The following is a 22,167-nucleotide window of genomic DNA, read 5'->3' as shown; positions in this document are numbered from 1 at the left end:
CGGCTAGGAACTCTCCAACCACAAGGGATGAACTCGGGTTTCACCAGTTTCCTCATTTCCCCTCTCCCCAGCCTGTCTCAGTCAAATCCATCAAATTCAGCACCGCCTTCCTAACCTGCAATCTTCTTCCCGACCTCTCCGCCCCCACCCCAGTCTGACCTATCACCCTCACCTTGTCCTCTTTCCACCTATCACATTTCCGACGCCCCTCCCCCAATTCCCTCCTCCCTACCTTTTATCTTAGCCTGCTGGACAAACTTTCCCCATTCCTGAAGAAGGGCTTATGCCCGAAACGTCGATTCTCCTGTTCCCTGGATGCTGCTGCGCTTTTCCAGCAACACATTTCCAGCACATAATTATCAAGTACATGCAATAGCTGTTCCTTGAATGAGCTCCACATTTCATTGTGCCCATCCCCTGCAGTTTCCTTCCCCATCCTATGCATCCTAAATCTTGCCTAATTGTATCATAATTACCTTTCCCCCAGCAATAACCCTTGCCCTGCGTTATATACCTATCCCTTCCCATCGCTAAAGTAAACGTAACCAAATTGTGGTGACTATCACCATCATGCTCACCTACCTCCAAATCTAACAACTGCCCAGGTTCATTACCTAGTAACAAATCCAATGTGGCCTCACCCATTGTTGGCTTGTTACATACTGTGTTAGGAAGCCATCCTGCACACATTGAACAAAACCTGACCTATCTAAAGTACTCAATCTATAGTATTCCCAGTCAATATTTGGAAAGTTAAAGTCCTCCATAACAACTACCCTGTCTACATCTCTGGAACCATTCGAAGGCCTGTAGAAAACTCCCAACAGGGTAACCTCTCCTTTCCTGTTTCTAACCCCAACCCATACTACTTCAGTGGACGAGTCCTCAAATGTCCTTTCTCTACCGTAATACTGTTATTTAATGTAATACTATTTTCTTTCATGATTGACAGCTGTGTCCTGTGGAAATCCTGGAACACCACGTAATGCGAGGATAGTGTACAGCAACAAACTGGTCTTCTCAAGTTCCATTACCTACGCATGTAGGGAAGGCTACTATTCAACTGGCTTGCTAACTAGACACTGTACTGTGAATGGAACGTGGACCAGTGTTCCTCCGCAATGCACAGGTCAGTTTTGTATTTCCATTATCTCTTTTGTGTGGCACATATCAAAGTTGAACCTAATATTGTCAAGCTGCAAACACATAGAGCCATTTCATTTTACATGTGTAACATGGTACGTTTTAGACCCTCTTTTCTTCAAGTAAAAAGGGAGAACAAAGCCTGGGAATCATATCCAACAATTGCAATATGTTTTCCTGCAGGCAAAACCTTGGCGATCTGAACCAAAAATTCTTATTGTGTATTGGGAAAGGAAATTAGTATGATTCATAAATGATGTAGCACTAATTGGATTACCCCAATAATATGCTGTGAAAGTGACACTGAGGAGGGAGGAAAATGAAATATTGGATCAAAAATACTTGTTTCAAATTATGTGCACAGGATGGTAAATTGTTATTTGTAAACTGATTTTTGTCCTTTGCTACAGTTTTCATTGAGTTTTGCAATCAAGCCCATCACAACTTTCAGTCCAATTTATTCCAACAAACCTTATCTACTTTGTGTAGGCCTTGAAAACTTCTCTTGTTCTTAATTTCCCTAAAAGAAGAGAGGGACATACGGTTTAGGAGCAGGATGAGTTCATCTGACCCTTCAAGGTTGCTGTGCCATTCAATAATATCATAGCTCATCTAGTTGGGGGTCTCAACTCCACTTCTTGTCTGCCCCCACAACACTTGTCTCTCTTGTTTTAAAACAATGTATCTGACTTACAGTCATAGAGTCATAGAGATATACAGCACAGAAACGGACCCTTCGGTCCAACTCATCCATGCCAACCAGATATCCCAACCTAGGAGAAAGTGAGGACTGCAGATGCTGGAGATCAGAGCTGAAAATGTGTTGCTGGAAAAGCGCAACAGGTCAGACAGCATCCAAGAAGTAGGAGAATCGACGTTTCGGGCATGAGCCCTTCTTCAGATTCATGCCCGAAACATCGATTCTCCTGCTCCTTGGATGCTGCCTGACCTGCTGCGCTTTTCCAGCAACACATTTTCAGCTCAGATATCCCAACTTAATCTAGTCCCATTTGCCAACACTTGGCCCATATCACTCTAAACCCTTCCTATTCATCTACCCATCCAGATGCCTTTTAAATGCTGTAATTGTACCAGCTTCTTCCACTTTCTCTGGTAGCTTATACCATTCACACACCACCCTTTGAATGAAAAAATTATCCCTTGGTCCCTTTTAAATCTTACCCCTGTCACCCTAGACTTATGCCCTCTTGTTCAGGACTCCTCCACCCCAGGGAAAAGACCTTGCCTATTCGCCCTATCCAAGCCACTCATGATTTTATTAAGTTAAAAATCACACAACACCAGGTTATAGTCCAACAGGTTTAATTGGAAGCACACTAGCTTTCGGAGCGACACTCCTTCATCAGGTGATTGTGGAGGGCTCGATCGTAACACAGAATTTATAGCAAAAATTTGCAATGTGTAACTGAAATTATACATTGAAGAATTGATTGTCTGTTAAGCCTTTCAAAGCACACTAGCTTTCGGAGTGACGCTCCTTCGTCAGGTGATTGTGGAGGGCTCGATCGTAACACAGAATTTATAGCAAAACATTTGCAATGTGTAACTGAAATTATACATTAAAGAATTGATTGTCTGTTAAGCCTTTCATCTGTTAGAATACATTGATAGTTTCACTTCTTTCATGTGTAAATCACAAAACCCTTTTTTTAAAAGTTGCATTCTCGGGTTAGCTGTTAGCAATGGTGTTGGCTAGACAATATGTTGAAGGTGTTAGCCCCCTGTGTTCTCTGTCTATGACCTGATGTTTAGATTGATTCCAATCTAAAAAGTGAGATAACAGAGTTTTACATAAATTCATGCTGTTTTTGAGCTCAGAGTTCTACATGAATGTATGTGGTTTTTGAATCATGATTTTATTAACATCTATAAGATCACCCCTCAGCCTCTGAGTGAAAACAGCCCCAGCCTATTCAGTCTCTCTGTATAGCTCAAATCCTCCAGCCCTGGCAACAGCCTTGTAAATCTTCTCTTGGTCTTCAGTCAGGTCAGTGTTCTTGCCTCTACTGTTTTATGGTGAAGAAATCTTTTTGAAAGAAAGAAAACTTCTCTTAAAAGTGAGGACTTTTATTCCTAAACTGTGTGCCCTAGTACTGGTACCTCCTACAAGGGGAAGTGTCATCTCAGGATCCACCCTATCCAGTCCCTTTAGGATCTTATATTTTTCAACAAGATCACCCATCAGTTTATTAAATTTCCAATGGATAAAAGATCCAACCCTTCAATGTTTCTTTATCGGAGTGAGCTGAATGTTCTGTGAACTGGTCCAAATGCAATGCTACATTATTTTATTAAATAAGAAGGCCTTTTTTTCACACTGTCCTCCAGATGTTGTCTTATAAAGACCCTAAACAGCTGGAGTAAAGTTTTCAGACTTTGATTTTACATTTTCCTTGCAATAAACACCAACATTTAAATTGCCTTCCTAACTATGTGTTGCACCTGCAAACTAGCTTCTTTTGTGAAAACCAGGACTGTAGGATCTCTTTCTAATCCAGCATTCTGCAGTGTCTTTCTCTCTTTCTCTATTTAAGTTAGGGTATTACATTTCTATCTTCCTGTCAAAGTTGCCAATTCCATATTTTTTCTTGCATTAAACTCCATGTGCCAATTTTTTTTGCCCACTGACTTAGTTATTCTTTATCCTTTTGCGGACTTTCTACTTGGTCTAACAACTTACTGGCTTTTTTTTTCCTTAACAACTTACTGGATTATCTGTCTTGGTATCATTAGCAAATACCATACATCCAGTCCCCATAACTGAGATATTGGTATAGATTGTAATTATTTGAGGTCCCAACATTGACCCTTGTGGCGCTCCACTCCTTACATCTGATGAGCCTGAAGAAGATTTATCCCAATTCTCTGCTTCTCGTTAACTGACTGTTTGCTTAGCCATGCAAATATGTTCCCCCTTAATCTATGAGTTGATATTTTGTGAAGTTGCCTTGATGTTACTGAAGGTAGGACCTTTAGGAATGGCCATTACATCACATATTTATTCCTATCTTTGTTAACAATTTGTCCATTTTGTTATGAATGCTACCTGCATTCAGATGCATAACTTCAAAGTCTGTGTTTTGACCCTTTTTGACTGGTGGTTCATTCTTACATTTGTACCTACTGTTCCCACCTGCCACACTCCAGTTATCATTAACCAAATTAATGTGCTGCACTTTGATTTAGCACATCTCCTCTCACATGATCCCTTCCCTCGTATTTAGTTTAATGCCCTATTTATCACCCTAGTAGTACAATTCATATGAATGTAGGTCCTAGCGTGGTTCAGATGAAACCCGTCCCAATGGCACAACTTCCACTTTGCCCCGAACAAGTGCCAGTTATCCATTTATTCAATCCCATTTCTTCCAAACCAATATTGGAGACATGTATTCAGCTCTTTAATCTGACTTATCCTGTGCTTAATTATCTGTAGCTCAGATACTAGCCCAGAGATTGTTAGCTTCGAGGTTCTTCTTTCTAACTTAGTTCGAGTGCCTCATAATTCCAGAATTCACATTTAATTTATACTCTTTTAGATCATATAGGATAGAAGAGGAGCATTGAAATAAATTTTTAAAATATTTTCCATGCTCCTTAAGCTTCCTCTGGTTTTCCATGAAATCTAAGCTGAGAGTATGCATTCGCATGCTCCCCTTTTCTTCCAGTGACTGAGTATGAACTGACTATCGAGAGCACAAATACACATAAAGGTGTGTCTTTCTAGGACAGCATGACTGGCTTTTGAAATTTACTTTGTACTAGCCAAGAAATATTCTGGAAGGTTATGTCACAAAAGCAATGCAGTTATAGTGCACTATATCTCAACCTGGATATAGGTAAAATGAAAGTGCATTGTATTTTTGGTACTCAGCTGTCTTGTTTCTTTCAGTGATAAATTGTGGTGACCCTGGATTACCAGCAAATGGAATCAGACTGGGCTCTGACTTCATCTATAACAAGACAGTAGTTTTCCAGTGCATGCCAGGCTACACAATGGATCCTTTGAGATATTCTTCTCTCATCTGCACCAGGGACAGAACTTGGAATGGAACCAGGCCAACCTGCAGATGTAAGTCAATCAATTTATGATGATGGACAAACTAGACAGGAATGTCAATTGACTTGTGATTTTAATTCCATATTTTAATAAGATCACACTTTTGCTTCCAGATCTAACATTCTTATTTTTAATAAAACAAGGAAATGATTATTGATTTAACCTGGATCTGGCACTTTGTTAAAACTTGTTGTTTAAAGAATTGTCTTAGTTCTGTGGTCAAAATAATTGTCAGAGGCTACAGTATCTTTTCAAATTTGTCTGATGTTTATTTTACCCTTGGCTAGTAAAAACATCATCGGTTTTCGGTTGTATACAAAAGAATACAGGGTATTTATTTGTTCAGCATCTGTATCGTTATACAATTTAGAAATAACTCTATACCTCAAGAATGATCTTTTTTAGGATGGCCAGTTTTGTTTTCTATATATGTTCTATTTTTCAAATTAAATCTTCCTCACTCTACTATTTCTGAAGATGTATGTTCCTAATCTGGTCAGATATTTTAGCATCCTTAAAGATTTTCATTCTGAGATATTAGTCTATCGACACCTTGCTACAGTATTGCATGGCTTTTTGTATAATTTATGATTGTAATGGAGGTTTTCTCACACTTTATAGCTATAATGGAGGTTATCTGATGCTTCAGAGCTTCACTATAATTCCCACTTTATTTTCCATGCTTTCAGAGAAAAAATAGAATTGCCCAACGCTTATCATTTTAAATGACTTTGTTAGTGATTGTCTGGTTGTCCACTCCTAAAATATGTGGGTTTTCTCTCATGGGTCGTTTTGCTCGGTTTTCCAGTCCTGCCTTGTACTTCCTTTAGCTGTCAAGCCCGAGCCTTTGGAATATCCTCCCTAAACCTTGTGACCTCTGTCTCCTCTTTTTAACATGTTTCTTAAAACCTACGTTGTTGACCCAGTTTTTGGCTATCTCTTTGTGTGGCTTGATGCCAAATTTTATTTGACAATGCTGTGAAGAGCATATTGGAACTTTTTGCGACATTAATAGCACTATGTCATATTGTTGAAGACTATCAACATGAACTGGAAACGGGTAATTAATAACTTCCAAAATTGTTTTTTTTTGACTTTCCAAATTGCAATGAAGTATTTTGCATTTTTTTAATTATTGTGGAGTCTGTGCTGGAGACAGATGAAATTTGCATTTTTGTATATTCATTTCATCAGGGAATGCTGCATCAAATAATTTTGCCTTTGGCAGTTTTATGATCAGCATCTGTTGTGCTCCTTGCAGAGCCTCTGCCCATTTGCAGCGTTTATGAAGCAGTTTCACTGGAAAAAAACTGTCCAGGTACCCCTATTTAGTGACTACAGTACATTGGCATTTCCAAGAGTAAATTTTCTTTATTCTCTGATTATTTGTGCAAAGGAATCTGTGTTTGCTGATGAGCTTCTGCTGAAATTTGTTCACGGTCCCCTATTCTGTTTACAATGCAATTATATTAGCAGGAAGATTTAAAAATTTGCAAATGAATCCAATGAAATGCTGATAGGCTTGGTAATATAATTAGAGAGTGATTGAGAATGTTAAACATGACCTGAATGAAATAAACAAATAGTGAGAGTTTCATTTTTGTATATCTTAGATTGCAGAATTCAAAAAGTAAAACAGTTGGATGTAAGTGGTGAGCTTTGTGGTAAACATTCAGTTAATCTGAAGTTATTCGGCACAATGCCAATGATAGCTCACAAATGCATATGGCTATAAGTCAAGTTAGCTAATGTTCTGTAAATAAGGCTTGATTATGTGCAATTTCAATAAAGTTATCTTCAAAAGGAAATTGATACATTAAAGAGGATTTCGTGATGATTGGCTGAGATGATTCCGGGATTTAGAGGTTGTAATTAGGATCATTGAATGGAAGGAATTCTAATATTGAAGAAGGTTGTTTGGCTTATGCTAACTTATAAACCCAAGCTATCTATTCTAAACCCTTTTTTTTGCTGCCTTTTCTCGTATCCTACGATAGGTTTGATTTTAAAAGTCCTTGTCTAATTCTCCCTAAATTTTGTTTTAAGGGCATGAGCTTCACCTTCAGTGGTGGGATAGAATCTTATCCACAGTTTCCTCAGTGACTGTCACTTTAAATGATATTGGGTTACTAATGGCTGAATGATATAGAGTACAAATGTTACCTAACTGAAGCAGTTGGAGTCTCTCATGATCACTACTCTTTTGCAGCAATCACATGCCAACCTCCTCCGAGAATCCTCAATGGAATTGTAGTGGGAACAGACTTCAGTTGGGGGGCCAGCATCAGCTACACATGTACTGAGGGATACCAGCTGTCATTACCTGCTGTACTTACCTGCGAAGGAAATGGGACTTGGACTGGGGAGATCCCACAGTGCTTTCGTAAGTGTATCACATGACAGAGCTGCACTTCCCAGCAATATCAGACAATGTATTAAACTTGGATATGTAAATATATGGCAGAACCTGATAAAGAAAATGTTACAGATGTTATAATTGCAACTAATTGTGATGTGCCTTCATGTAAACCAGTGTGTGAGTTCCTAGCAGGTTTGGCTGCCAGAGTGTCTATCACCTGACACCATCTTCAGTCTCACACAGACAAGGAAAGCAAAGTACTGTGGGTGCTGTTGATCTGAAATAAAAAGGAATGAGTGCTGAAGAAGTTTAGCAGGTCTGGCAGCATGGGTGGAGATAGAAATAGACTTAAAATTTTGAGTCCGATACAATTTTTCTTTTTTTTTGAAAAGAAATCAGACAACTGTGTTTAATCCTCTTTTTTTAAACCAAAGTCAAGTCTGAAAATAAAGAACTTGCTCTTATAGAAAAATCTTTCACGATATCAGAATGTTCCAAAGCAGTTTACAATGAATGAAATGCTTTGGAAATATAGTCACTGTCAGAAACACAGTGGCCAACATGAACATAGTTACGTCCTATTAACAATAATTTAGTCAAATGACCAAAAGATGTACTTTTGTGAGATTGACAGATGGATTATTGGCCAGCAGATCACCACACTTTTTTTTTTGTGAATAATGACGTGGAATATTAAGTTGAGGACACCCAGTCTTGGTTTAAATTGTCATTAAAAGGGTGACATATCCAACAGAGTAGTGGGGTCTTAGTACTGCTTTGGATCGACCTTGATTGATATGTGTCATGACTGTTGAACATTCAACTCAGTATTACCACTGAGCCACATAGTGCATGAGTTAAAGCAAAAAAAATTTATGCCAAATGAATAATATACATTAATCACAGCCTCAAGATATCAATCCTTACTACAGCACTGCAACGTTTCAACTTACATGTGACTTTCTAAACAAAACTTCAAATTCATTCTAATTGATGCAAAACTGAGCAATGAACCGGAACCATTAAGAATGGGTAGAAACTGCAAATATTTTCTACTTGCCCCATTGTTCATCCACAGTCTTAGCTTTGGTATGGTACCAGCTGATTGCACAACTGGACAAGTCAGATTCCAAAAAGAAGGCAGTTTTGGGAGATATGTATGTTTGTAAATAATTAATGTAGCGGTTAGTCACTGAAATATATTCAAGAGGCTGCAGGTTTTATTTAACAACAGAACAGAAGTTTGTTTCACAAGATTAATTTACAAAAAGGCTTTCTATATATAGAAGAAAATTAAAATGATTTTAAAGCACAGCTAAGTTTCCACTTGTTAGCTGACACCATCTATCACAGAGACTCAAGTCTGAAGTACGTCAATCCTGAGCTCAACCCTTTAAACTTCTACCTGCCTGACTCCTTTTAGTTTCTTTGCCATGAGCTGTAATGCAAATTTAGTGAGTGATTTCCCAGACTTCTGATGTGAACTTTTCACTTCTGCCCTCCCTTCCTGCTGACCATCCACCTCTGACCAAACCATGTTCGGGATTGATGGAGGCTGCTTCCTGAAATAGGGCCGGATGTCTAATCTCTGTTTAATTTTCAGTCCTCCTGCCAGATTTCAAGGGGAATGCACTGAAAGAAGATGAATTTGGTTTTTGGGCTTTGCATACCTGATTGTTAATTTTAGTACCGAAAATTTGTAATTTTCTATGATTCAACCATACAGTTAATGTTTACCTAACATGTACCCTTCTTGTACTAACCAAGGTTAAAAGCTGGCCAGATTGGAAGAGGACGTTTGAAAGGATAGGTTTCACTGAGATAATATTGTACCAAAATGACATTGTGTGAATCAGGCAAGATTCCTATAGTTTATAAGGGAGCTGCCTGTGTACAACTTACTGCCTTGTTTCCTACATAACAGCAGTTACCCTACTTCAAAAGTATGCTATTGCCTTTAACCTGCTTTGAGATGCCCAGAGGTCATGAAAGACCACCATATAAATTTAGGTTTGTCATGTTTGTCCTGCCCACCCTCTACAACCCCTCAACTCACTAACAACTGAAAATCTGTACAGCTCCTTCTTAAATTTACTCAGTTTCCCAGCATCCTCCACACTCTCGAGTAGTGAATTTCACGGATGCACAATCTTTTCAGAGAAGGAATTGCTCCTTGTAATGATGACCTTTTGTTCTCTGCTATCTTCTGGGAACAGCATCTGACTAAATTATGTAATTGCACCAGCTTTGCTTTGCAGCTGTAAAACCTTTCATTGTTCAATCTGTGCCAACCTATTCAGTGTGTTCTTATTTTGCCCATGAAGGCAATTGTTACCTTGCATGATAACAAGCTCAGGGCCGAAGCAGATTCCAAGACTGCTGCTGTATGTTAACTGCACTTGAGTAGTTATATACAATGTCACATGATTCTTCAACAATTTACACCCCAAATAACATTTACCCTTCTTATACTTACCAAGGTTAAAAGCTGGCCAGATTGGGCAAGGACATGAGACAGGCTATCACCTCTTTATTTTAAGGGTTCAACATTTGCCACGTATTCCTTTGCTCAAAAACTGCCTAAATCCATGCAGGATTCTGAAAGTTCCACTTTAGAAATAAAACTGACTCAACATTGGGACAGACGTTCGCACCTTTAATACATTGTCTGAGCTAACACCTATTTTTAGATAAACTGAAACCACCTTGAGAAGGTAATTTAAAAGGAGTTCTCACATTTACATATTAAAGAACCGAAACCAGCATATCCCACCCTAAAAGATGCAAAATTTAATCTAGGTTTGTTTAATATATCATTACAACTCCGTGACACTGTAACTTTTTTCCTATCAATTCTGTCTTCTGGTCCTTCTCCACAACCAACTGACGAAGAGGCAGCGCCTCAAAAGCTAGTGCTTCCAAATAAACCTATTCGACTATAACCTAGTGTTGTGTGATTTTTAACATATCCCGAGAGTAACATTCGCATAGCTGCACCCCAAAATAACCGATTCATGTCACGATCAGGAACAACTACAATATAGAGAAATATTGTAGTCAAATAAAACTAAGTGATTTTTAGGAGCATGTGCCAAAATATCTGTACACTTCACTGTGGCCACAATTTACTCAGGATAGTTGATGATTAAGTAAGCCAAGGCCCAAAAGAGAAATGGTCCAGTCACCGAAGCTTATTGCTTTCCTTTTGGCCCTCATTCATTTCTGACTATTTGGGATATTTGTGTAGTTTTTCTCATTGCAGTAAAAGGTGCAATGAGAAAAAGGAGTGCCAGCAAGACAGCATTCCTAACTTTTGAATGTCTACTGGAGTCCTTAGATGCAGGTTCTCGGTCCAGTGTTGCCAACCCCCCAACTCCCCGTCCGATGTGTGTGTGTGTGTGTGTGTTAACCAGCTGACAACACTTAATCTCATGTTGCCACCTTTCTTGGTGGGAATGACACTGAGCCATCCACCTCCTCCCCGTCCCCTGTGCCACCACCAAGATGTAGAACATAGCTTAAGAACTAGGAGCTTGAGCAGGCAATTCCACCCCTTGAACCTGCTCCACCATTTGATATGATCATGGCTGATCTCAACTCGGAGTAAGTGAGGACTGCAGATGCTGGAGATCAGAGTCGAAAAGTATGGCACTGGAAAAGCACAGCAGGTCAGGCAGCGTCCAAAGAGCAGGAGAGTCAACGTTTCGGGCAAAAGCCCGACTCAGCCTCAACTCCACTTCCCTGCCCAGTCTTCACAATCCTTCAAGCCATTATTAATTAAAAGTCTTTCTATCTCCTCCTTAAATTTACTTATCATCTCAGTATCCACAATTTTCTGGGGTCATGAATTCCACAGAATCACAACTGTTTGAGAGAAGTGATTTCTCCTCCTCTCAGTTTTAAATCTGCTACCCCTTGTCCTACGACTATGACCTCTCATTCCAGGTTGCCCCGCAATAGGAAACATCCTTTCTATGGATATTTTACCAATCCCCTTTATATACCTCAATTACATCTCCACTTATTCTTTCAAACTCCTGAGAGTATAGGCCCAGACTGCACAATCTCTCTTTATAAGACAAAACCCTCATCTCTGGAATCAATTCTTTGAACTTCCTCTGAATTGCTTCCAATGAAACTGCAACTCTTCTCAAGTAAGGGACCAAAATTGTGCGCAATACTCCAGATGCAGTTTCAATGTTATTGTGGATTCTCAAAGCAGGTACCAATGCTGGTGAGTGAAAGAGAATTACTTTTGGATCAAGTACATATCTGCTAGCCTGTGTACATGGGAATGTTAGATGACAACATGAAACATACCTTGAAAAATACTGGGCAGAAATCAGTCATAGGTGTCTCGCATTTACTGATCTAAAGGTTAAAGGTTGCCTACAGCAATTTAGTTTTGTTGGTTAAGTGTTGCTTATTGATTTCATTTCATGTTAATTAAGTTCAGGAGCAAAATTCTTCCACATGAATCTAGCTCCCCTGTAGTAATGTTACCTGCATGAAGGATTTTAGAAACATAAGAGACCCAAAGCCACAAATGTTTTCGAAGGGAGAGTGCAGATAGCCAATAATAATTCCAGTGTTTCCACCTGGTCATTTTTACAAAAGAGCTTTGTTTATTTTGCTAAACCAACAGCCCCATTTTTCAACATGCAGTTTCCCCCACTCAACTGCCATCCCCAGATTTGAACCTCAAATTAACATCATATGGAACTAATTCCAAGCATCGGAATGAGATCGGGACCAATAAATGAGTGGTTCACGAATGGAGCAATGGAGTGGATTTACAGAATGTTTTAAGACAGTTATCAGTTTGAAAAGATAATGCAGAAAGCCTTCATGGTAGGATTCTGATGAGTAGAAAACCGATTTCCCTGGAGGGTCATTGAGCCTTGGGAGAAGATGACCGAGTTAGAAGTGTGACAAAATGAAAGCATTTTATTTGCTTTGATTTGGTGTAACCCATTTATCCCCATACTTAAAAACTTACAGCTACAGTCAAAACCATAATTAGATTAATGTTGTTCAATTTATCCTAAAAATTATTGTAATTTTCTTTTTTGTTCAATTGTCCCTGAGTAAATTTGCTCAAGAGAGGGATGTAGGCACATATTTGAAATCTAAACATGCTGTGCAATGAGTTATATGTTCCAGCTGAACTGAGCTGGCAATCGTTTGAATGTAACAAGCTTCAATAAGTCATATGACACCTATTTGTACAGGTCAAACTATCCAATTCAAGAACTGAATTGACAGTTTTCAAGGAGATGACCCACACCAGTTAGCCTCCATGGTTCCAACATAGAGGAAAATAATAACTGTGTCCTTACCATAGCTCAACGGTTGTGTTTATTGTTTTATTGTCAGAATATGATTAGTATAAATTATTGTAAGTATATATGTATATCATATTATTGTTGCACCTATTGACCTGTACTTTCATTTATTTGGTTGTTGATGTGTACTGTGCTTTTAAGCCAAAGACAGAATTTATCTTCAAGGGTAACACATGGTAGCCAAAGAAACATGCAAGGAAGTCCTTGCTTTATTATCCTAGGCTCACATTCTGAAAGATGTTTAGATCTTAGCTAATGAATATTTAGGAGACCATTGGGAGCTAAGACACGTGTGGAAGCAACATAACTTGTGAAAGCCAAAGTATATGGATTAATGTATGAAAAAGTGACCCAAGGAGATCTCACTGGCATGAGTAGAAGGTAAATCAGAAAACTTAATTATGTTAAGCTAAAATGTTAGATTAAATAGGATCATCTCAAACTGGCAGAATCAAACTTTGAATTTTAACCAGGAACTTCACACACATAGTGATCAGCTGACAGAATGGGCCCCTGATTAATGCAGTAAATCAATAATGTATAACAATTTAAAACCATTTGGTTGCCTGAAGGAAAGCTGAAGGTTTTCAGAATGGGGGAGCCGTAGTATGTTAAGTTCCTATCTGCTTCGAGCTTGCAATCTAATAATGCCACAGTGCAACCCTTAACATTATTAAGGATGCCTATTACGGCCTTGATGTAAGGCAATGAAGCATGTGATCACAGATTATTAGTTCCTTACAAAACAATTAGTTTAAATTGCAAATGTGCACTCCAGCAAAAGTTCCATGTTAGGATTAGTCCCCTCTTAAATACATGTCACCTACTGCTTGATTGTCTGCTCCCTATATTGAGCTCAACATGCACGTTTAAGACTCATGGAACAACATATTTCTTTCCCAGCTATCGCCTAATAGTATTCTTGTGTATAATTTTAAAGATCAACATGGATATTTTGAGTATTGATTTTTGTCTTCATCTGTCATTTGACTGTTCCAGCTGTGTTTTGTGGAGACCCAGGAATCCCAGCACAAGGAAGGCGAGAAGATCGAGGGTTTACATACAAATCTGCTGTTTTCTTCACCTGCAACCCACCACTGATACTTGTGGGATCGTCTAGGAGGTTTTGCCAATCTGATGGCACCTGGAGTGGAACACAACCAACCTGTTTGGGTAAATGACAAAAAGTATATGTCTGTCCACATTCATTTCAGTCAAAGACTCATCTGGGAGACCAAACATTGCCTGGACTATGTTGTTAAAACTATGGAATCTGCAGGGACAAATTGTCCAATGCAATCACCAATAATATTCTATAATAATTAAACATTGGATGTTGATATGAATCCTATTCATTTGCTTTTTTAGTGCCTCTTACCTGTAAGTCCCTTATTGCCAAAAAGGTGTTTAGGAAACAAGTATCTGTGTTTTCTAATTTGAGTTCCTGAAGCAACCTTGCTCATGTGATCATCTTTTACAACTTGCTTACCCACTCCCCAATTCCACTGGGCGGCACGGTGGCACAGTGGTCAGCACTGCTGCCTCACAGCGCTAGAGACCCGGGTTCAATTCCCGCCTCAGGCGACTGACTGTGTGGAGTTTGCACGTTCTCCCTGTGTCTGCGTGGGTTTCCTCCGGGTTGCGCTTCGGCGGGGTGGTGTGGACTTGTTGGGTCGAAGGGCCTGTTTCCACACTGTAAGTAATCTAATCTAAGTAATCCACCTCAAGCCTCATTGTCTTCTCTCAATCATGTCTGATGGTCATTGATTCAATAGGCAGGAACAGTACAAGGAGACATGTTGTTTGATTCTTCAGGTTCCTCACTCCTGCCCTGCTCCATTCACCCTGCTACCCTCAATATACCAATGCTAATTATATGAGGTATATACCAACGACCATTATTCCAAGAGACAATGTTGTAAGACAGTGATCCCTTAACAGAGATGGAAATGTGTTGCTGGAGAAGCGCAGCAGGTCAGGCAGCATCTAGGGAACAGGAGAATCGACGTTTTGGGCATTAGCCCTTCTTCAGGAATGAGGAAAGTTTGTCCAGCAGGCTAAGATAAAAGATAGGGAGGAGGGACTTGGGGGAGGGGCGTCGGAAATGTGATAGGTGGAAAAAGGTCAAGGTGAGGGTGATAGGACAGATTGGGGTGGGGGCGGAGAGGTCGGGAAGAAGATTGCAGGTTAGGGAGGCGGTGCTGAATTTGATGGATTTGACGAGACAGGCTGGGGGGAGGGGAAATGAGGAAACTGGTGAAATCCGAGTTCATCCCTTGTGGTTGGAGGGTTCCTAACTGGAAGATGAGGCGTTCTTCCTCCAACCGTCGTTTCGCTGTGGTCTGACGATGGAGGAGTCCAAAGACCTGCATATCCTTGGTGGAGTGGGAGGGGGAATTGAAATGTTGAGCTACAGGTTGGGTTGGTTGGTCCGGGTGTCCCAGAGGTGTTCTCTGAAACGCTCCGCAAGTAGCCGGCCTGTCTCCCCAATATAGAGGAGGCCACATCGGGTGCAGAGGATGCAATAGATGATATGTGTGGAGGTGCAGGTGAATCTGTGGCGGATATGGAAGTTTCCTTTGGGGCCTTGGAGGGAGGTGAGGGGGGAGGTGTGGGCGCAAGTCTTGCACCTCCTGCGGTTGCAGGGGAAGGTGCCAGGAGTGGAGGTTGGGTTGGTGGGGGGTGTGGATCTGACGAGGGAGTCACGGAGGGAGTGGTCTTTACAGTAATCTCCATGTACAGCGCATCATCCGCCGCCATTGGGGGGAAATTGCGGTCCTTGAAGAAGGAGGCCATCTGGGTTGTGCGTTTTTGGAACTGGTCCTCCTGGGAGCAGATGCGGCGGAGTCGAAGGAATTGGGAGAATGGGATGGCGTTTTTACAGGGGGCAGGATGGGAGGAGGTGTAGTCCAGGTAGCTGTGGGAGTCGGTCGGTTTGTAGTAGATGTCCGTGTTGATTCGGTCGCCTGAGATGGAAATAGGAAGGGGAGGGAGGAATCTGAGACTGTCCAGGTGAATTTGAGGTCGGGGTGGAAGGGGTTGGTGAAGTGGATGAACTGTTCCACCTCCTCGTGGGAGCACGAGGCGGCGCCGATACAGTCATCGATGTAGCGGAGGAAAAGGTGGGGGGTGGGGTCAGTGTAGTTGCGGAAGATGGATTGTTCCACATATCCTACGAAGAGGCAGGCATAGCTGGGGCCCATGCGGGTGCCCATGGCTACTCTGAGACTTTACAGTTGTAATTCACTTCAATTTCCTTGCAAAATCCAAATTTATCAGCTTCTAGCATAATAATGAAAAACTATTGTGTTTTGTTTTTATATTGCTTATTTATTTAAACTTCAAATCGCATATTAATCACAATGTCTGTTTCTCTCAAGATTCAACACATACCACTTGCGTTGACCCAGGGGTGCCCACTTTTGGAATACAGAACAATTCCGAAGGTTACCAGGTGTGTGGTACTGTGTTACACTTACACCAAAGGAATGTCATCCAGTATTTACCAATGCCAGCTTAGATGGTTGACTTCACTATTACTTCCTGGTTTGGTGACAGCGTACAAAGATGGAGAATTATGGTTGTGCTATTCAGAAAGAGAATAACATAAAGTCTGGAGTAGAATCAACCTGTACAAATAATTGATACTAAGTGTTTCTCTGCAAACTCTCTATTCGCTGATAGACTTAATTTGGGACTCCATATATTGGCTGGCCTGCATTGTTGGTGTTATGCTGTTTGAATTTGTGATAAAGAGTGAAAATGATAAAGAGTACTTGGTACGATGCAGAACAGCACAATGTGTTTTTATTTCATCTTTAACATAAATATACCAAGGATTTTGTTTTTGTTCATTAGTGGAATCTGAGTATCCATGTCAACCCCTGATTGCCTTTGAGAAGGCGATGTTCCTTCAACCACTGCAATCTGAGTAGTTTGGGCATGCATAAAGTTCTTTGGGCCAGGATCTTGACCTTGTGACAGTCAAGAAATGGCAATATAATTCCAAGACAGGATGGCAATTGACTTGCAAGTGATGGTGCTCCCATAGTCATATTAGGTATAAGGTGGAAGAGGTCATGGATTGTGTGTTGGTGATTGAGGGAGTGATGGGAAGATGTTGTTTGCAGAGCACTGCTTCAGTGGTGCTGAGCAGACACACATACCTCATCATGGCAAACAGTAACCGATAGCATTAAGGCTTTGCGCATTGATATCATTGAAGAATGCTCTGCACATCACACAAGGTCAGCATTGCATGGCTCTGTCTGCCCACACAAAATTGAGGTAGTCAAATAACATCACTTGGAGGGAGGCACTTCAAGAACAATTTTTTTCCCCCTATTTTCTTAAGGTAGTCTGTGAGGTATTTAATCAAACAGGGTTTTAAAATGATGAATATTTTACAGCTAAAGCGTCAGTTATTTTGTCCTTTATTTGCAGACAAGACTGCTATGGATTGCTAGAATATTCAGTTTTTATTTCACTGTCTAGTACTATGCTAGGACATTACATTTCTTATTCTTTCTCTGAGTATGATCCACAAAAGTAGTATTTAATTGCCTCCCCTAGTTGTCCTTGAGATGATAATGGTAGAACCACCTTCTTTAGCTACTGCAGTGCATGTGGTGAAGCTGCTTTCTTTGTAGTGGTTTAATACTGTTTCACTTCAGAAGGCAATTTCAAGTCTACCAAGTTGAATTAGTGCTGGAGTCACAACCCCTTACTGGAGGGGTTGTGATTCCAGCACTGGACTGCTGGAGTCAAACCAGGTCTAGCCCAAATAGCAATGGCACACAACAATCTGGATGATATTCCACTTAATATTGTACACATTTATTAAACTATCAAACAACAGAATGCACCAACAATGCTTGGAAGTCCTGCAAGTTAGAGTCTATCTTAGGTGGCCAATCCAGCTAGAGCTGTCTAAGCACAAGAGCAAACTGCAAACTGTTGTAGCTATTGTAGCAATTTGTTTCTGATATCTTTTTTTACGTCTCTTTCTTGTTGTGTCTATGTGTCATATAAAATAGATGTTTTTTTGACCCATTTCATTATATCTCTGTCCTATTCAAAGTTGTAAACTCCAGGCCCCAATTTCAAGGTCATACCTGAATAATCTGAGCTTCTTGTCTCAAACACCCTCATCTATCTTTGATGCTGAATAAAGGAGGCATCTTTATGGTCATCCAAATAATGGAGGCACAGTTCTCTCTGAACTCCAAACTATTTAAGATCATTTTGCAGACTTTAATAAATCTGTGTTTTGAATGAATTTCCCAGCCAGCCTTCCTGTTCTCAAACCTATGATTCTTCAATCAGGCTAGAGTTTCACCTTTCATGTTCCATGCCATCACCATGAAAAAAAAGCTTCCTAGCTGACATTTATTGATATGAAAGAAAAGAACAATTTCATGATTTGAAATTGTCAATATAAGATGAAAGTAAATATTGCCTTGGCTAACAAGCTTTAACCGGCTACCAATGGTGTGCTACCATTCATAAAGTACATGAGTGAATCAATTGTGTTTTTTTTAACCATTCAGTGTTTCCATAGTAACTGCCAGCTTTTTAGCATCCAAATTTTTTTCGACCAAATTGAAATTCTCAAGCTGTTGGATGTAAATTTTCATTTTTTTGCTCATTAACCTAGTGTTCTGGAACATGGTCCAGCCCTGCCTGTTTGGCTGATGGATTCTCATCACATGAAATACTGATGAATAATTATTCCTAATTCCTTCAATTTTCCCAATCCTCACTCACTCTGTCTCTGAAAAAAATCTCCTCTTAACAGTTTTATAAAATCTTTTCAAAGTCTCCAGTGCCTCCCCATAGCCAAACCTAAGACTGAAATCGAAACTCCTCTCTTTCACTTCTTCCAAGTTTCTTCCAAACCCCATCAACTGCATACTTTATTTTCACCTACATCTTTCAAACTTCAGTTCCATCAGTTGCTATGATTGTTGAACTAACCTATTTCATACCTGTTCACCACTGGATATTTGCAGCATCAACAATGCAAGTAAAGCAGCCCACTTGATTAGGACCCCACCAACAAGCTTCAACATTTACTTTGTCCACCACCAGCTCACAGTAGCAGCAGTGAGTGCTACACACAAGATGCAGCAAGTTACCAAGACACCTTTGACAGCATCTTCCAAATCTATGACCTCTGCCATCTTCAAGAGCAAGAGTAGCAGATGCATGGGGCATATCACCATCTGCAGGCTCCCTTCCAAGCCACATATCATCCTGGCTTGGAACAATATTGCCATCCCTTTGCCTTTGCTGGGACTGAAACCTGACACTTTCTCCTAACAGCACTGTAGATCTACTATGATGTTCTATATGGGGTCAGAAATGTCAGATCACCATCACCTTCTTGAGCACTTAGGAATTGGTAACTATTCTGACCTTGCCAGTGATGGTCTCAAACCACAATGTGATACAAAGCTACTGGCTAGGTTCCACAAGGTCACAGTGCTGACTTACACTTCACACCAGCTCAGGCCTTCACTGGATGCTATTTGAGTAATCATCTGCAATTATACCTCTTTGCCAATCCTGCTGTCCTCCCACTTAGAATACTGTTCCCTAACTCCTCAGCCTCACCAATGGTAGCAAATTGTCCTGTCATTATGGTCATGCCCGCAGAAATCCTTACTCTACATAATTTTGCCCCAGTATCTCCCTTCCTGCTTTTAGTCACTTTCGTTCACCTGTTCAGATATCCTAAGGCGCACATCTGAGGTAGGTAGGATTTGAACCCTGGGCTTCTACCTCAGAAATAGGAACTCTGCCACAGTGCAACAAGAAACATTCCCTGTCTTTCTGTTTTCAAATTCATCCTGAGTACCTATCCAGGATTTGTGATGTGCTTTCACCCCTACCCCATACTGATATCACATATATATTTTCATAGGATCTCAAAATCTCTTAATAGTGGAAGCAGGTCATTCGATCCATTAATTCCACACCAACCCTTGAAGAGCAGACCCACCCCCTTACCCTATTCCTGTAAAGCTGCATTTCCCATTGCTAATCCACCTAGCCTGTCCATTCCCGAACAATACAGGGAATTTAGCATGGCTAATCCACATAACCTGCACATTCTTGGACTGTGGAGGGAAACCAGAGCACCCAGAGGAAAACCACATAGATACAGGGAGAAGGTGCAAACTCCACACAGTCAGTCGAGGGTGGAATCAAACTTGGGCACCTGGCGCCATGAGGCAACAATGCTCACCACTTGCCCACAGTGCTGGCAAATTTTATATTCTCCTGTTTGATGTCCACCACTTCCTGGTGTGCAGTAATTTTGAACATTATATTCCATAAATTATGCAACATCAGTGCAAGTGAACTGGTACACCATTCCTAGCCCAGATGTAAGATTCGTGACATCCCATGATTTTACGACATATCTGCCACTCGCATCACTAAGTGAAAATGAATTTTATTTTTATTCCACATATCTGTTGACATGTTTTGCAAAAGGCTAGTGGAAGTGATTTTACCATATCTTGTACTCCGAACAGATGGCAATTAGAGCTGCATGAAAGCAGCACATTTAAATCATGTTAAGGTGCTCACCAGGGATGGAAGACTTCCTGTGCATGTGATCTTTATTAAGGAAACTTACTTGTACTTTCTTGGGAGTTGATCTTTGCAATAGTTTTATCGTGGTTACACCAAATCTAAGTGTAACAGGCATGGAAAGAAATGCTAATAACTTCCCTACAGTGATGATGCCCTTTAAGAACAGTTTAATTGTAAGCAAAAATTTAGGATTAAAGAACTCAAAGTATTCCATTGGTTTAGGATGCAATAGAGCCTTGGTATTTGAAGGCTTTCACTATTCCTGGAGATTGAAATAATAAGGATGCAAAATGTTCAATTATGCCATTAAAAATGTACATTTCTAAATCAGACAGAATTTTGAAACATCCATGCGTCATCTAGTTTATTAACATAAATTTGTTCATTCTGAGACAGGTTGGAAGTACAGTGAGGTTCAAGTGCCAGAAAGGTTATCTTCTTCTTGGATCGACCACACGCACGTGTCTTACCAATCTTACCTGGAGTGGTACTCAGCCAGAATGCATTTGTAAGTCTATTTTTTGCGGGGTCCTGGTTAAGTCTCAGCATTCAGTGGACTTGTTCTAAGTTCACACCCACTTGAAGTAATAATTTACTGTCAGTGAATGAGAGATCAATTAGTTGATGCATACTACTTGTACATGCAGGGTATCATCAGCTGATGCTGGAGTGTCTGAAAACATGAACAGTTCCTTCCACTTAGCAGATAACATTTGTGATTGCAGCCAAATTATCAGCCCAAGAATTCAGGAGTCCACCCATTTTTTTTCTTGAGTGGCAGTGAAAAGGGACCGCATTTTGATAATCCTCTCACTGTAAGAAAGCACCTCATTTCTAGCTGTAAACAATAGTAATGTATGCATGTGTCTTGTGAAATTAACCTCTGTGGTTGCTGGTGCACAGTATGACATGAAGAAAATAGGTTGACATTTCCAAGTGTGAGCTTTCTCATGACCGAACGTGCTCCACAGCCTCCACCAAGGAATGTGCCTATGCTTAAACCAAAACCAGCATCCGCAGTAATTTGCTTTTATATAATGTGCCTATGCTTTTCTCTTGTGCTGCTGCTGGGCTTGGGCACGTACTTTCCTGCCAGTTTGATATGATGGTACGGGAAAAGTTCTCCACCAGAAGTTCTGACATCTTCTCTTAAAAGAGTGACACACAGTAAATGTAAGAATGAATGAATGAATGATTTATCATCATGTTTATTTTGCAGTGAAATGCAATAAAATGCAGTGAAAAGCGCTCCTTTGTTGCCATCATCCAGTGCCGTTTTGATAATTTAAGAATAAGAGTAAATAAAAAATTATAGTTTAAGGAGAAGTACATCTACATACAAGTTCTGAGCCAGCTCAGAAAAACCACTACCTCACCATACCCAATTAATATCAAAGTTGCCAATCCTCAGGTGCCATTATTGACCTCTGGCCCGATTCACCTTCGCCAACGCCCATGCTGTGCACGTGAGCGAATGAATAAGTGAGAGTTCAAGATGATGTTCTTTTATGTTTTTGGCTGAGATATTTTTTCTCAGGTGCACGTGGAGCATTTTTCTTTAGCAAGGGAGCTGAGAGCTACCAATGATCAACAAGTTAAATGTGTTTGGTGTATCATTACTGATGAAATCTTGTGCC

The 22,167-nt window shown here is 40.3% G+C and overlaps 1 protein-coding gene across 2 annotated transcripts in view; it reads left to right on the top strand.

Annotated features, from left to right (window-relative positions):
- csmd2 (CUB and Sushi multiple domains 2) overlaps positions 1 to 22,167 on the top strand; it is a 1,704,811-nt gene that overhangs the window by 1,645,740 nt on the left and 36,904 nt on the right. For both annotated transcript variants that reach the window (XM_043717868.1, XM_043717867.1), the window contains 6 exons: positions 953 to 1,129; positions 5,057 to 5,236; positions 7,434 to 7,607; positions 13,928 to 14,101; positions 16,309 to 16,382; positions 20,927 to 21,038. In XM_043717868.1, the coding sequence (XP_043573803.1) occupies positions 953 to 1,129; positions 5,057 to 5,236; positions 7,434 to 7,607; positions 13,928 to 14,101; positions 16,309 to 16,382; positions 20,927 to 21,038 (891 nt within the window). The remainder of the gene's footprint in view (positions 1 to 952; positions 1,130 to 5,056; positions 5,237 to 7,433; positions 7,608 to 13,927; positions 14,102 to 16,308; positions 16,383 to 20,926; positions 21,039 to 22,167) is intronic.

This window comes from Chiloscyllium plagiosum, chromosome 27 (genome assembly GCF_004010195.1).
Source record: "Chiloscyllium plagiosum isolate BGI_BamShark_2017 chromosome 27, ASM401019v2, whole genome shotgun sequence".
Lineage (NCBI taxonomy): Eukaryota > Metazoa > Chordata > Chondrichthyes > Orectolobiformes > Hemiscylliidae > Chiloscyllium > Chiloscyllium plagiosum.
Note: the sequence above shows the minus strand (reverse complement) of the source record. Positions and strands in the feature narration are given on the sequence as shown.